The following is a 15,143-nucleotide window of genomic DNA, read 5'->3' as shown; positions in this document are numbered from 1 at the left end:
GGGTGAAGTTTTGGGCTTGGGCTTCTCTGGGGTCCATCCAGACCTGGTATGTACATGGGTCTCCCGGGCCTGAAGTTGCCTGGGGCCTTGGCAAGAGCTCTGGCTTCCCTGGTGTAGGCCTTGGGGGGTGTGAACTGTCCATCGCTCCCCACTGCCCGCTCCAGCACAGGCCTGTGAAGACCAGGCCAGCATGGCCTCTGAGCTTTGACACTGGCCCAGCAACCCCAGAGCCCCAGAGAAAGGTCAGAGAAGGCGGCTGTGTCTTTGGTGCCAAGGAGAGAGGGTCTGGAAGTGGGAGGGGGCTCCGTGAGCTGCCTCTGAGCCAGGGGTCCGGCCCGAGGGCTGGCACCGTGCCTGGCTCTCTAGCACTGCCCTGGTAGAGCGAGGGTGTGCGGTCAGTGAGGGCCGTGGAGCCAAGCTAACGCCGCAGGGCCTGTGGGCGAGGAGAAGGCCGAGTCTGCCCTGTGTCACCCTGCCCACGGCTCCCAGGGCCCGAGGCAGGGCCGCTGGGCAGGGAGTTGGGAAGCAGGCTGCTGTGCAGGTGGGCAGCTGGGTCAGCAGTGTAGGATCTTCAGGAAGGCCTTGCGGAACTCAATGTTGAAGGTGGTGTAGATGATGGGGTTCACGGCGCTGTTGACGTAGCCCAGCCACGTGAAGGCGCTGTACAGGACGGGTGGGATGTTGCAGTCACAGTGTATGTTCAGGATGTGGGTGATGAAGAAGGGCAGCCAGCAGATGATGAACACGCCTGGGGGAGAGGGGGGCAGTCAGGGGTGCCTGGGGCCGGGGAGGGCCTGGGTGGGGAGGCTGCGCCGGGTGGGGCAGAGGGGGAGGACCCGGATCGCGTGCTTCAGGCCCCGCCCGGGCACCAAGGCTGCAAGAGCACCGCAGGGGGAGCCGCGGACTTGGATGCTGGACCTGCCTCTGGCCCCAGTTTGCAGTCATCTCACCTCCCTCGGCCTTGTTTTCCTGCCTGTGCAGTGTATATAACGATACCCACTAATAAGGGAGGATAAAGGGCTTGAAAACAAATCTGAATGCTTAACATCCTGACACGGGTCAGCTGGTAGAAATGGCTGTATCTACTCTACTTCCTCGTCGTATTTGAGACGACCTTCCGCAGAAGCTGCGAGTGGAGAGTCTGTTCGCTGCCGTGGGGAACGCGCGGTTGGGGCCAGAGGGAGAGCTGGGTGCACAGACACTTAGTCCTCTTGGCATCCCCACGAGGAAGGCGGGAAACCGAGGCTCGGGACAGCTCTGTGATGTGCGCAAGGCCACTCCACTCTTGGTGGCAAAGCTGAGATCTGAACTCCAGTCTATCAAGGTCCCCAAGTGGCCAGGCGCTTGCTACGCTTTCCCCCAGCTTCCCCAGCCCTTGGTGGACACCCCTTGCTAATCCCCGCCTGGTGACACAAGGCTGTCACGAGTCCGACCTCCTGCCCACCTCTCTGCCTGCCTAACTCAGGACCTCCTGTTCGGTGGGACGCTCCGTGGGGAGGCACCGTCTGCACAGAATGCCACACGGGCACACGGGAATTCCCCGGGGCTGGAGCAGTGCCTGGGAAGGGCAGGGCCACAAAGCAGAGACCCCCAGGACTGGAGCAGAGGCCCTGGCCAGAGTCCGCTCTGCCTCTCCCAGCCGCGTGATCACGGGTTGGTCCCCTAACCCGCTATGACCACGAGCTCTCATTTGTAAAACCAGAATAGTGACACCTGTCCTTCTCATGTCATAGGACTGTTGGGAGGCCAAAGGGATGGTGGGTGTGGGTGGGTGTCACAACTGCCCTGGGTGCTGCCTGGAAGGCAGAGACACATCAGTCCCTCCATCCTGTCCCCGTCACCCATATCAGTCCAGCCCTGGATTCTTGACCGAGAATTTATTCTAAAGCCTTGTCTCACTCACTCTCATTTAGATCGGGGGCCCCCTCACAGCCCTGTTTATCGTTCACAGCTTTGGTCCCACCGGGTCTTGCTTGAGGCAAGTGAGTTTCCTGATTCCTCAACAAAAGCAATATTAACAACGCTTGTGTGTACGGCTTTGTAGTTTGTAAAATGCTTTCACCACCGTGTATCATCTGATGACCACGACAACCCTGAAAAGTAACCTACTCTCTACTGATGAGGAGATGAGAGAGAGAAATGACCCAGGGTCACAAGGTTCTGGGGGTCATTATGGTAAACTGGTCAAGTTCAGATTCTGAAGTGGGACTGCCTGAGTTTAAATCATGTGTCCTCTTTGATCAAGTTACAAAAGCTCTCTGAACCTCAGTTTCCACATCTTTAAAATGAGCATAATTATAGAATCTACCTAGTCAGATGTGTCCGTGGGCTTGACCCGTGCCTGAAAAGTGCCAGTCCTGTGACCTAGCAGCCATGATTGGGGGGGATGGTAAGTAATGGGACCTAGAGTGACGGGTCCATTGCTCAGCCAGGGCTGGGCAGAGGCGGGCTGTGTCCCGCAGCCAGGGCCGACTCACCGAGAACTATGGCGAGCATCTGGGTGGCCTTCTTCTCCTTCTGCTGGGAGAGCTTCCTGCGGCTTATGGTCTTGAGAGAGGTCCGGGTTTTGCCGTTGGGCATGGTCTGGATCTCAAAGAACTTGGCAATCCTGGTGTGGTCTTTGGCATGTCCGTTCTTCTCTGGTTTGGCAGGACTGTCAGGTGTGCTGTGGAGGCCGTGGTGGGATGCGTTGGGGAGGGTCAGCTGGTGGTGGCTGGGCGCGATGGGGCTGTACCGGGTCCTCTCGGGCGGGCTGGTGCTGGAGAGCATCTCCATTTCCAGTTCCTGGGCTCGGCGGGCAGCCTCCTGCGCAGAGGCAGAGAGCTCTGGGTAGAGCCAGGCAAGTTCTCAGCCATTGCCACCCAGCCTCACCCGGCCCCTCTGGCCTCACCTGGCCTCACCCAGCCCCACCCGGACCTTCATTATCCCCCTGCGGAGACTCCTACGAGCACCACAGGGTCACTCTGCCAGCGAGGCAAGGGGGATGATCATTTTGGGAGGCAGGGACTGTCTGGGGGCAGGACCCAGGGCCCAAGGCAGTCCCCACCTGCCAGGTCTCCCTGGCTCCCTTCTCAGAGCAATCCCCAGGCGGCCTCAGCGACCCCACCACCATTCTATGGGGGCTTTGTACCTGGCGCTTCTCTGTTAGGAACTGAGCAACACTCACTGAGTGCCAGCTAAGGGCCAAGCGCCAGCCTCCAGGACCTCATGTTCTAACTGCATCAGGGCAACCCTGTTCTTCCTGCCAGGCCGAAACAGGGGCTGTCAGGCTGACCGGAGGCCCCTGTACCAGCACTCACAGGTGAGCTCCATTTCTCCTGGTAGACTGATGCAGGGGCCGAAGGGTGGACCCCTGGGTCCCCACATCTTCCTCGCTGGGCTGATCTTGAGGGCCCTGGCCTCAGGTCCTTCCTCATGCTCCCTTATTCCAGGACTTAGGGTCTCAGCCTGAGCTTCTGAAACGCAGCCTCACTGCGTGCCCAGGTGCCCCGATCCTGAGTGCCTGTCTCGGCCCCTGTATCTCAAACGGTTGCTTGGAGCCCTGCCCTTGCAGGTGAACAGTGAATGTTCAAGTGAAGAGCAGGGGCCCTGCTTCCTGAGAACACCTGACCTGGACTTGGTGTGCAGTTCTCTGTGGGTTCCCTGGTCCATCCTCTTCTCACCCCCAGGGGATGGGACATCTGCTGCTTGGACCCTGGTGCTCCTATCACTGAGCAGACCCTGGGGTCTGCTGGGATTCTGCATCTCTGGGCTCTACTTACAGGCTGCACTTTACTGTGAGCCCCATGCCCGCTCTGCTCCCTCCTCCCCCAGCACCCAGCCTCCAGCCCCAGAACCTGCCTGTCTGTAAGGCAGCGTATGCAAGTGGAAAGAACACGGGCATGGGTTTCAGAGAGTCACTTAGGTCTGGACTCAACTACTCACTCTCTCACTCACTGTTTGGCCTGGGTGAGTTACCTAACCTCTCTGAGCTTCTCTTTCTCTTCTATAAAATGAAGATCCATAAGATCAAGAAGACTTAACCTCTCAGGGTCGCCGTGAGGATTTGATGAGATACTAGGTGCTCAGTTAATGGTCATAGCCATTATTATTATTGTTATTGTTATACGGCCAAGTCCTTTCTCCCAACCATTTCCTTGTGCTAGGGGTCCCTCTCTGTGCCTTGCAGAATTGAGCTGTCTTGCTCCTTGCCTGCTTACGAGTGTGTGTGATAAGCCTGGCCTCAGCTGAAACAAAGTGGGGGATCCTGAGAGGTGCTTAACCCTTTGAGCAGCTGGTGAGGTCTTCGAGAATCATGGCAGGTGCATTTCCCTAGAGGCAGAGACCAAGCTCCAGGTCCCTGACCTGGACACTTACCACTCTCCGCCTGTTCACAGGGAAACTCCCATTAGACTTCATGATAACGGTGCAGAGCTTCATGTCCTCAGGGTGAGTGCAGTTGCCCTGTGGAGTGAGCCAGCACATGGGTCATGACGGGGAGGGGGCTGGGGACAGAATCTCAATGCCGGATAGTCAGACTGGGCACAGGAGCTCAGAGGAGGGCAGAGATTAGGGGGCTGGGGGCCTGAGGAGGCAATCGAGGCAAGGGTGGGCTCGGTACTGTGATGGGAAGAGGTGGGCAGAGTGAGGGACAGCAGGGCCCTGACTTTTATGTGGCACCTGCTAAGGGTCTGGCACCCTAGTAGGCATGCTCAATCCCTCTCACACCGAATCCTCAAGACCACCCTGTGAGATCTGTATTTTGATTCACGTTTAACAGATGAGGAAACAGGCTCAGAGAAGTTAAGCAACTTGCCCAAGGTCACTCAGCAAAAAAGTGGCGGTGCCAGGATTTGAACCTGATGTGTCTAAGCCCAAAGCACTTGTTCCTTCTGTGCCCACATACCATCTTCCTCAGGGAGGGCTGAGCGGAGGGAAGTCACAAGACACAAGTATGGAAAAGAAAGGGAGGCAGAGGAGGGAAGTAGGCGGGAGCAGGTGAGGTAGAAGGAGGTTTGAACAGAAGAGGACAGAGCATGGGAGATAAAGGAGATGGGATGGAGGCCTCAGAGGGGCAGAAAGGGAGACAGAAGGGCCAGAGTGAGGACAGGAGAAAGGGAGGACAGCAAAGCCGTGGAGTTCCAGGAGCTGCTGGGTTCAGACAGTGGTCTCCATGCAGAGTCCTCTCCTCCCGGGTGGTCTCTGCCCGCTCCCCACCTCCGACCCCTGGAGATTCAAGTCGCCCACTGAAGTCCCAGCCTTCGAAATCTGCCCGCGCCCGGCTCCTCGGAGCTCCTCCAGCCTGGACCCCATGCACCCCAGGGTCACGGTTAGGCAGGGACATCGGGGGAGGGGATCTCGGGACCTTGAGCGGGGCCTTCAGGTTGGCCCTGAAAGCCCGGCTGCTGCGCTTAGTGTTGACCCGCTTGCGCCGCCTGCGGAGGACGATGTAGATCTTGATGTAGACCAGCAGGGTGACGAGGAAGGGCACGTAGAAGGAGACGATGGAGGAGTAGACCACGAAGGCGGGGTTGGCGATGATGCATTCGTTCTGGTCTGGGGGGAGGAGAGCCCCAGGTGGGTGTGTCAGCAGGCCCCCCGGGCCACAGCGCCTTCCCAGTTACCGGGAATATGACTAGACGCCTAAGGCGGCCTGGAAACGTTAGATGTAAGTGAATGTGCAGCATAAATCAGAGTATTAAAAACAACCATGAGCAGAAAGCCAAGCTGTGATGACTGTTTCCAAGCGTTTCCATTAATATCCCCTCATTACTTCATCATTAGTTTTGTCATCCATGAGCACACGAGTGGCGCCACGGTTTTGGGGACAAAATGACGGAAGAAAATGATAGAAGCAGAGTAACCTATTATTGTAGCCTTTCCTGTGTATTGGCGGGAGGTCTGACACCTTTTAATTTTAGGGACAAGATGACTTGGTCCTCTTTGCTGAACTCACCTGTGTTCCAATGTCTTTCCAAGTTCCCTTCCAGATCTAGCAGATGTCTATCCTCTCTCCCAGGGCCTTTCCAGATTAATCCAAGCATGTTTAGCCCTATTCCTGCTTCTTGGAATTCCCATGACACTTAGATCTTGAACCGCATGCTTTCAAGGCTTCCTTGTGTCCTGTCCGGTGATGGTCTCTGGAGGCACACCGGTGTCATCTATCTCCCTGACGGTCGCTGTGCCTCTTCTGTCGGAGGCGCTCCTGACTGCCTTGCACAGGACACAGTCACAGTGAGCTAGCCTCCTACTTGTTTCTACCTTTCCTGCTCCAGGTGGCTCAGGCCTGGCCTGGGATTGGCCGGCCCGGAGGCTGCAGCTTCATTATACAAACACTATTATCAGGGGTGATGGAGACCCGGCAGCCTCCTACCCTGTGTGCACACCCACAGACAGGCACACACGTGCATTTTGCAAGGCTGTCTGGTCTGCTTCAGTTCAAAGTTGAAAATGGCCAGGCGTCCTTCTGAAGCATTATCCCCACTCCTCACCCAGCTCCCTTGTGCTCCAGGCCATTGTTCCTCTCTGACCTTACCAGGTACAACTCGGAGTCGGGCTTGGCCCAGGAGACTCAGCCTGGCCTCAGTCCGAGGTGGCGGACAGGCTCCTGATGGGTCACCACCCATGTCCGCACCAGGGTTTAGCTCCCTCAGGGTCCTGTACAGGGCCAGGGCTGGGGCCAGCTGAGCCCCAGGCAACCAGAGGCAGGATTCACCTGTGTTGTTGAGTCCGAAGAGCAGCGGGCAGGAGATGGTGAAGGACAGGACCCAGACGATGGTGATCATGACGGTGACTCGGCGCTTGGAGCTGTAGCGCGTGTTGTAGAGCATGGGCATGGCCACGGCTGTGTACCTGAGAGGGCGCAGGGCGGGAACCTTGAGTGTGGGGTGCAGGCCCAGGGACCACTCACTCCACAACATTGGCACAACAGAGACCCCACTTTGGGAGGATGGAAAGTTGGTCCACCTCCTGTTTACTCTAAATCAACGCTCTCCTGCCCCCAACTCAGACAGCAAGGACAGTTGGTGGCTGCCAATCAAGTGTTTGCTGACTGACCGGCTACCATTCCATCCTGGACCGTATCTGCCACTCCAGTCTCCCTGCTTGGATTTTAGGCTTTTCGAGGGGCCACGGCCTGGGTCTTTGCACCTTTGAAACTGTACCCCCCGCACCTGTGCTGGGCCCGTGGCGGGTAGAAGTGTTTGATGATGGATTGGTAGCCAGGACCCTCAGAGCAAGGGTTAGGTCTCATTCAGCAAAAAATAATAACAATGGTAATTGTTTGTGATGCCACACATCGCCCTACCCAGCACTTCTGAGACATTAGTTCCATTCATCTTCCAAGAATCCAGCAGAGGGCGTAGAGCCAGGGCCTCTGGGAGCCCATGTGGCCCATGTGTGCAAATTAGTAAAAGGCTCTGGGGATAGAGCTTAGCCAGGTGGGCAGAACCTGGGCTCCCTTGGCCTTGTGCCCTGTGCTGGACGCAAAATGCACAACCAGATACGAGACCTGCACGTGGGCAGGTACCATCATGCCTGGTTTGTAGACAGTGAAACTAGGGCTCTGAAAACATCTGCAATCTGCCCGAGGTCACGCAAGTAAGAAGTGATAGGGCTAGGGCTTCAGTCAGGTCAGGGGCTTTCTCCTCTGTGCCTGTCCCTGTCTGGGTATTCTTTGTAGCATCACTGCCCATAGACAGTCTCCCTTTAGGGGGCCTGTCCTCTCCCACACACGTGCACACACTCACGCGTGCACGCGTATATGCACACATGCACACACAGACACGCGGACTCACAGGCACACAGCCAGCCGTATAGCATCATGGACAGGGCCTGACCCTGCAGAAAAGGTGGGGCAGCCCAAGAGGTGAAGGGTCTAGGTCCCCTCCCCCATCCTGGCTGGGCTCACCTGTCGATGCTGATGGCACACAGGTTCAGGATGCTTGCCGTGCACATCATGACGTCCAGAGTGACAAAGATATCACAGTGGATCCTGCTGAATTTCCACTCGCCCACCACCTAGGACAAAGCAACATAATGGGCGGACAGGAGAGGAGATGGGCTCAGGCACTGTAGCTCGGTGTCCCGGGGCAGACCGGGCCATGGGCTCAGTGGGGGTCTCGTGGGGCTCTGGCCGAGGGAGGCTCTAGAGGGGCAGCCATGGGGAGCTGTACCCACAGGTGTCTGAGGCCCTTGCCCCGGCCCCTTCTCCTAGACACATAAGGCCACTTTGTGCCAAGAACTTTGCTAGAAGAAAGATGACCAACTTACTCAAGTGCCTCAGCTTTGAACCCTCACCTGTGAAACGTTTGTGTGAACACCCTGTGGTCCTCATGTTACCAGTGAGGAAACCGAGCCTCAGAAAAGTGCAGTGACTCGCCTAAGGCCTTTCAGCTCAGCTCCTGCCCTGCCCTGGCCCAGGTTTCTAGGGGAGCCAGGCTGCTCCTTGGTGTATGGCACAGAGCTGGGACCCAGTAAGTGTCTGTTAAGAACAGTGGTGAAGACAGTGACTATGAAGCAGTGAAGACGTTTCTGCTCCTTGTTACACTTAGAGAGTAAAAGAAGGCAAGCCTGGACTAGAGCTTTCAGAAGAGCAGGACGGGCTGGGGAAGGTGTGTAATGACACATCCCTGCTTCAGTGTAAAATGAGGAGCCCAGCTCTCGGCAAGAGGGTTTTGCACCCCTCTTCCCCCCCGACAGACACATTCCTACCCCCCATGCACACCCACACCCCGACATCTCCCATTTACACACACAGGCACACACAGCAGGCTGGCCCTGGCGGCCGTGGAAGGTTGGAGCAGGCCCCATCCCTGAGGACAGAGTCAGGACAGGGAGATACGACTTGCACTACTACCTATCGGAGAAAAGGAGAGCAGGAAAGCCCCTCCCAGTGATGGGAGCAGAGCAGGACCCACTCTGTGGGGCACAGCAGGGCAGCAGGGCTAATTATAATGCTTACTCTCAGCACTGGCCTCTTAGCTGCTCTCAGGCATAACACCAATTGCTGGCATTTAAGCACAGTGATAGGAACTGCTTGGAGGAAACTGCAGCTTTTCCCAGAAGACAGGAGACCTCTCATGTCGCCACGCTGGCCAGGTGAGCTGGATATCCGGGGGCCAGGGAGGCGGGCACAGGTGGACAGGGATAGAAGGGGCTTCCCTGGCATCAACAGAGTCTACCTTTAAGACACTACTGAGAGGGTCCCAGGCCCACATGGTCTGTGCTCCACCTTGGCGCCCTCCTAGGACTAGTATTTCCAAACTGCTGTCATTCCCCTGGGGATCTAGGTCTGAGATATCAGGGCTGTCTTCTCCCTCCTCCCTGCTTCCTTCCGTCCTCCCTGCCTTCTCTTCTACAGACACTTATTGGACAACTTACTATGCGTCTGGCTCTGTCCTAGACTCTGGGGCACAGTGGTGAACAATCCTGACACAGCCTTCAGGGAGCTCTCAATCCCTGCCCGCCAAAGGCTTCCTGGAGGACAGAAGAAGGCGGGGCTTCCTCCGAGGTTCCAGGAGCAGCTGCTCTAGAACGCAGTTAGGGGCTTCTGGATCAAAGGCTCAAGAAAGTGTGTTGATAGCCACTGTTTACAGAGCGTCTCCCGTGGGCACATACTTTACCTCATTTATTGTGCTTAAAGCTTGGACAAGAGGGGATTGCTTGTGCCCATTCTTGGATGAGGGAATGCAGCCCAGGAGTACATCCAGCTAGTACGCAGCAGGGCTGGAATTTGAAGCAAGCTCTTTGGGCAGCACATCCTATGCTCTCTCCTGAGCTGCCTTGGAGGGGACAATCTAGCTTGTCAAAAGAGGAGATGATTATGTAAAAAGTACTAGATACACACAAAGTGGGAAAGGAGAGATTGTAACGGCAAGGGTAGACTAACGGGGTCAGGGAGGAAAAGGACTTGCCCAAGATCACCTGATCATTTAGTAACAAAGGGAGTACCGTCCCCCAGCTATACTAGTCCCACTTCAGGGCTGTTTCCTCCACACCTTTGGACATTCTTCAATATTCTTGCACAGAATGAGACCGGTGGGATGGGCCTCAAGCTGCCTCGGCTAAATCCTAACAATAACTTATACACATGTGTCAGGCACGGTTCCAAACACTTTACACTCATTTCTATGGAATGTGACGGCAAACCTCGGAGGCCACCGCCCCTCGAAACCTCCAGCAGCTACACCCCTGCCCCTACACCCCACTCTGGGGCTTTGCACACTTTTTCCTCTGCCTACAGTGCAAGTGCCTTTGCTCCTCTCCTGGCTAATTCTTCTGAAAGCATCACCTCTGCCTGCGAGCCTTCCCCAACGCCTCCAGGCCTGGTCCTATGCTCCCCGCCCCGTTGTGCTCCCACATCTCCTGTGGAGGCTGCTCCCTCGTCATCTCCATCGGGCTGCACTATAATGGCCCTGCGATGGCCTTGGAGCCCAGCCCCAGGAATGGGGCAGGATGCAGACATGCTCACACCTGTTGACTGAGCGAGTCAAGAACGGGGATCTGAGTCTGCCCATTTTCTCAATCGCATCTGCTTTTCTGGAAAATTCACGAGGCAAAGCCTCCTCTCAAGGGCTTGTGAGGCCAAAATGGCCTATGCAGACAAGCAGGCCCTGGCTCTCTTCTCTCAGTGTCTCCAGGTGGAAAGTGGTCAGGAATCGAACCCGGTTCTCTCATTCCAAACCCAGCGTGCTTCCCGTACACTGAGCAGCAGATGCCGACATGGCAGGCTATCAGAGGCATTTGGAATCGCTGGGAATGGAACAGGATGGGAAATTCTGGACAACGAGATTGTCTCTGGAGAGGGTACAGTATATGGTTGGGAGGATACTTTAACAGGATGTTGGGATAGGGTGAGACTCCACTTGAGACATTCTCTAGGGACAATAAGTACCCGAGACAATGTCGCAGGGCCCACTGTCCAGCTCTTGTTTGATGGGAGAGTTTGAGCACTGCCCTCTGAGATGCCATTCTTCACCCTCCCCTGAAACACTGAGCTTCACCTTTAAAATAATGTGAACAGGTATGTTTAAAATATGTGTGTCGAGAACCTATAGATTCCTAGGAGCCCTAAAGCACAGATGTGGCTCTCCCTTGGAGGCTCTGGGTAGGGGTGGTGGGTCTGGAAGCCCCAGATCCCACACCCAGAGTCCTGGGCAGAGCAATCCTCCCTCTGGAAGAGGACACCTCTTTGCCTGGGCATGGGGAGGGTCCTTCAATGTGCAGAGGTGTGGCTACCTATCAGCATCTTCATCTTCATCACCGTTGTCATGACTACTTTTACATGGTGCTTACTATATACCTGCCGCCATTCTAAGCACTTCTCATATATTAACGCATGTGATTCTCAAACAATGCTATGACATAAGCACTGTGATTATCTTCATTTCTAGATGAGGAAACCAGGCGCAGAGAGGTTATTTGCTTGGCCAGATACCCATCATTTTTTACCTGATGGTCTGCGGCCTGGGAACCTCCTTTTCAGGGGAGCAGGCGGGGAACAAGTGTAAGAATCAAGAAAGCGTTCCTCAGGGAGAGGCCCTCAGACAGGATGTGGGATGGACAGAGTCTAGGGGTCTCCACAAACGTGCAGTCATGGAATAATTGGACGGCTGGCTGGTGGCGCCTGTATGCTTTTAGATTGTGTTGTATCTATTGTCTGTTTCTTGTTGGTTGTCTCTTAAGATTCCGGTCATTTTGAAAGTTCCAGCCTGTCTGAGCCGTGCTAAAGGAAACCAAGGGAGTGATGGCCCAGAGCTCCATGTGGGCCCATGTGGTAGTGACAACAGGAGCCCCTGGGGACGTGGAGACCGTAAGAGCAGCCTCTCCTCCCCACCTCCGCTTCTTCTGCTAGATGTCTCCTCTGCTCAAACCTACAAAGGTTTCATGTTTTCTTTGAAAGGTAGAAGCCTTCCCTCCCAGGCAGGGGCTTGTCTCTACGGCACAGGTAAATTCCCCTCTCGTCCGGGGCGGGGAGGTAACAGCTCAGAGATCTTAGCCACCTTGGCGTTGGCTTTTTCCTGAATGCCTGGTCAACTTCCCTTGAATCCAGACTCCACCCCCAGAACCCAGGGCAGAGAAAGTGGCGGGATCCAGCCTGTGCCCACCCAGATCCCCCAGGCCCTCCCTCATCTGCCTGCCAACTCTGGAAAGTGTCCTCCTGGAGGTGGGTCCCCACTTCAGGACTTCTCAGTGATTTCCCCCTTTGCTGTGTGATCCAGGTAAAGACAGGCAACTTCTCAAAGCTTCTGTTTCCTCTTCCTTAAAGTGAGAAGAATGATATCGAGTCAGAATCAGCACGAGTATTTGCTGAGTATGTGTCCGTGGAATGCCCGGCAGCGCCTGGCCCACAGCAGGGGCTGCCTACTCACTATTCCGGGCTCAGGGCTGGGCTCTGTTCCCGGCCGAGCAATGCGTCACCATGTGGTCCTTCCCCAGGAAAAGGGGTACAGCACAGTTCACAGCAGCCTTGAGCTGGAGGTCCCAGACACAGCCTAGGACACACGGAGGAGTGGGGAGGGCAGGGAGGAGAGCGTGGAGCAACAGCCCGCATTCCGAAGCGGGGAGAGAAGGGTGAAGATTTCAGGCCCGGGAGCACGAGCCTCCGCCATCCTCAGGGATCCTTGTCGATGACTCCCGTTCTCAACATGACCTAATGAACCAACTCTGGGGCCCGAATTCCAGCCGCTGTGCGAGGCTGGAGAAGTCACCTAACTTCTCTGACCGTCTGGCTCACCACCCAGAAGATGCTGTGAGGGCTCGGTGGGGAGATGCTGTATGTGAAGGACTAACGCGAGGCCTGGCACTTACTAAGCGCCTTACAACGGGTAGTCGGGATTGTTAAGGAGACGATCTACCCATTTTGTAAGACTGAGTCCACCCGAGAAGGCGCACTCTTGGAGGGAGCCAGTGAGGAGCCTGGATTCTCCCGGGGAAGACGCCCGAGCACAGCAGGGTCCCAGACCTACCTCCAGGTAGACCACCCAGGGCATGACGAGCGTGGCCACTAGGAGGTCGGCCACAGCGAGGCTGACGATCAGGTAGTTGGTGGTGGTCTGCAGCGCCTTCTCGCGGGACACGGCCATGCACACCAGCACGTTGCCGAAGACGATGACGAAAATGAGCAGGGTTAGCAGCATGGCGTAGTAGTTGTAGTGGGGCCTGTCGGCTTTCCCTTCGGACCCGTTGAAGGGCCGGCTCCAGTTCCGGCTCTCCAGATCGTCATCGTACCAGGACAGGTTCAGCGGATCCATGGGAGCAGCGGGGCCACTGGGTAGCCAGGCTCTGGCCAGGAGAAACGGACACAGGGCGTAAGCAGGAGGGCCTCCCAAAGCATGCTGCCACCCACAGAGGGCTCCGGGGCTAAAACGTACCATGGGAGGTTAAAAGAGAATTCTCCAGCCTCAGGATTTAAGGTTTGCATCCCCAAATCTTTTTAAAACATTGGGGCCTGCTGCCACTCTTCTGCTAGCAAGTTCTTGCAGATGGTAAAACAAATGAGAAAGTACAATTTTTTAACTATAATAAAATAGATGATCTTGAAAAGAGCTGATCATTCATTCACCCATTTATTCAACAAAAAATTAAGTGCATCCCATGCCCCACACAAGTTAGTGAGGAGTTCAGCTTCTAGTGGGAAGACGAGAAATATGCATTCATTCATTCTTAGTTCTATAAATGTTTATTGAACATTGTTCTGTATAACGCTAGAAACATAGTCAGGAACAAAATATGCATAGTTCTCCAGCTCACATTCTAAAAGGAACAATAGGGGCTTCCCTGGTGGCGCAGTGTTTGAGAGTCCGCCTGCTGATGCAGGGGACACGGGTTTGTGCCCCGGTCTGGGAAGATCCCACATGCCGTGGAGCGGCTGGGCCCGTGAGCCATGGCCGCTGAGCCTGCGCGTCCGGAGCCTGTGCTCCACAACGGGAGAGGCCACAGCAGTGAGAGGCCCGCGTACCACAAAAAAATAAAAAATAAAAAATAAAAATAAATAAAAGGAACAATAGCCAATTAACCAAACAATTAAATCTATGGGGAGAAGAGACACAACCTAGTTTAGGGATTCAGAGAAGGCTTTCCTGAGGAAGTGATGCCCAACTGACACCTACAGGATGCAGTCAGGTAAAGAGTTGGGAGCCAGGGGAAGGTCCACATATAGGAAGCAGGTAAGCAAATTTCAGAGCTGGAGAGCAGGTGCCATGTTGGAGGGCTGGCGGGAGATTTGGGACAGCTGGAGCACAGAGGGCTTGGGATGGGCTGAACTGGAGGCTGCAACAGCCTCCACCACAGAGGGCCTTGTAATTCACTCTAGGAGTTTAGACTTGACCCTAAGGGCAGCAGGAGCCACACGATCAGATTTGCCTTTCAGAGAGAAGAGTCTGACTGCTGCATAGAGAACGGAAGTGTGGCACTCAGTGGGGTGGCAGGACCAGCTGCAGGAACCCAAGGAAGAGATGATGAGGTTCTGTATTTGTGCACTGAGAGCCCTGAGGAATGGGCGTCGCATCTCAGCGGGGAAACACTTCCTGAAGGAGGCGTCATCGGAGATGAAGTAGAAGGAGTTAACCGGGCAACTGAGTGCAGGGGAGATGTTCCAGCCAGAGAGAACACAACATGGTCCCAAACAGCAAATAATTCTGTTTGGCTAAAAATGTAGGGCATGATGATGAAGCTGGGGAAAATTAAACTGGAGGGCTGTTCTTGGGCCAGAACGGGTCTTGTAAACTTGGAGCCCCTGAAAGCCTGGGTGCAGAGGAATGACTCCATTGGATTGCTGCTTTGCCCAGGTCGCTGGCTGTGCGGTGCAGAGGGGATGTTAGCGGTAAGTGAGGTTGTGACTGTAATTCAGGTGAGATGGTGATTGTCTGAACGAAGGCATGGGAATGAGCATGGAGAGGCGTGTTCAGAGTCACTAGCTAACTTGGAAGTCAATTTCATGGAATTTGGTCATTGGATAGGTGTGGGGTGGGAGAGGGGAGGGGGCAGGCAGGGAGACAAAGGAGACGAGGATAACTCCGGATTTCTGCACTGCGCTCTTGGAGGCTTGGTGATGCCTGCTCACTGAGAAAAGAAAGCAGAGGGGCTCAGAGGCAGTGGGCATTGATGAGCCTGACAGCCTGTGTTTCAGTTGTGATTGAAACATAATGCACATATAATATAGT

The 15,143-nt window shown here is 55.3% G+C and overlaps 1 protein-coding gene across 2 annotated transcripts; it reads right to left on the bottom strand.

Moving 5' to 3' along the window:
- Positions 1 to 554: 554 nt before the first annotated feature.
- DRD2 (dopamine receptor D2) lies at positions 555 to 13,259 on the bottom strand. Of its 2 annotated transcripts, XM_060017167.1 has the most exons (7): positions 12,948 to 13,259; positions 7,889 to 7,998; positions 6,695 to 6,831; positions 5,345 to 5,535; positions 4,357 to 4,443; positions 2,478 to 2,805; positions 555 to 748 (listed from the first exon to the last, which is right to left on the bottom strand). In XM_060017167.1, the coding sequence occupies exons 1-7, from the start codon at positions 13,230 to 13,232 to the stop codon at positions 555 to 557; spliced, it is 1,332 nt and encodes a 443-aa protein (XP_059873150.1). In that variant the 5' UTR covers positions 13,233 to 13,259. The 2 variants fall into 2 exon arrangements, with proteins under 2 accessions (XP_059873150.1, XP_059873149.1); XM_060017166.1 differs by lacking the exon at positions 4,357 to 4,443 and having other exon boundaries at positions 12,948 to 13,232.
- Between the last annotated feature and the right edge of the window lie 1,884 nt (positions 13,260 to 15,143).

Source organism: Delphinus delphis, chromosome 8, assembly GCF_949987515.2.
Source record: "Delphinus delphis chromosome 8, mDelDel1.2, whole genome shotgun sequence".
NCBI classification, from domain to species: domain Eukaryota; kingdom Metazoa; phylum Chordata; class Mammalia; order Artiodactyla; family Delphinidae; genus Delphinus; species Delphinus delphis.
The sequence above is the reverse complement of the archived record's forward strand: the minus strand, read 5'-3'. Positions and strand labels throughout refer to the sequence as shown.

Bases quoted from the DNA above. Each gene is read 5' to 3' on its own strand.
- DRD2 (XM_060017167.1), bottom strand. From the start codon at position 13,232: ATGGATCCGCTGAACCTGTCCTGGTACGATGACGATCTGGAGAGCCGG. The intron at 7,999-12,947 runs GTAGGTCTGGGA...GCTTTGTCCTAG, and splicing joins CCTGGGTGGTCTACCTGGAG to GTGGTGGGCGAGTGGAAATT. The intron at 6,832-7,888 runs GTGAGCCCAGCC...GCGCCCTCTCAG, and splicing joins TGTGCCATCAGCATCGACAG to GTACACAGCCGTGGCCATGC.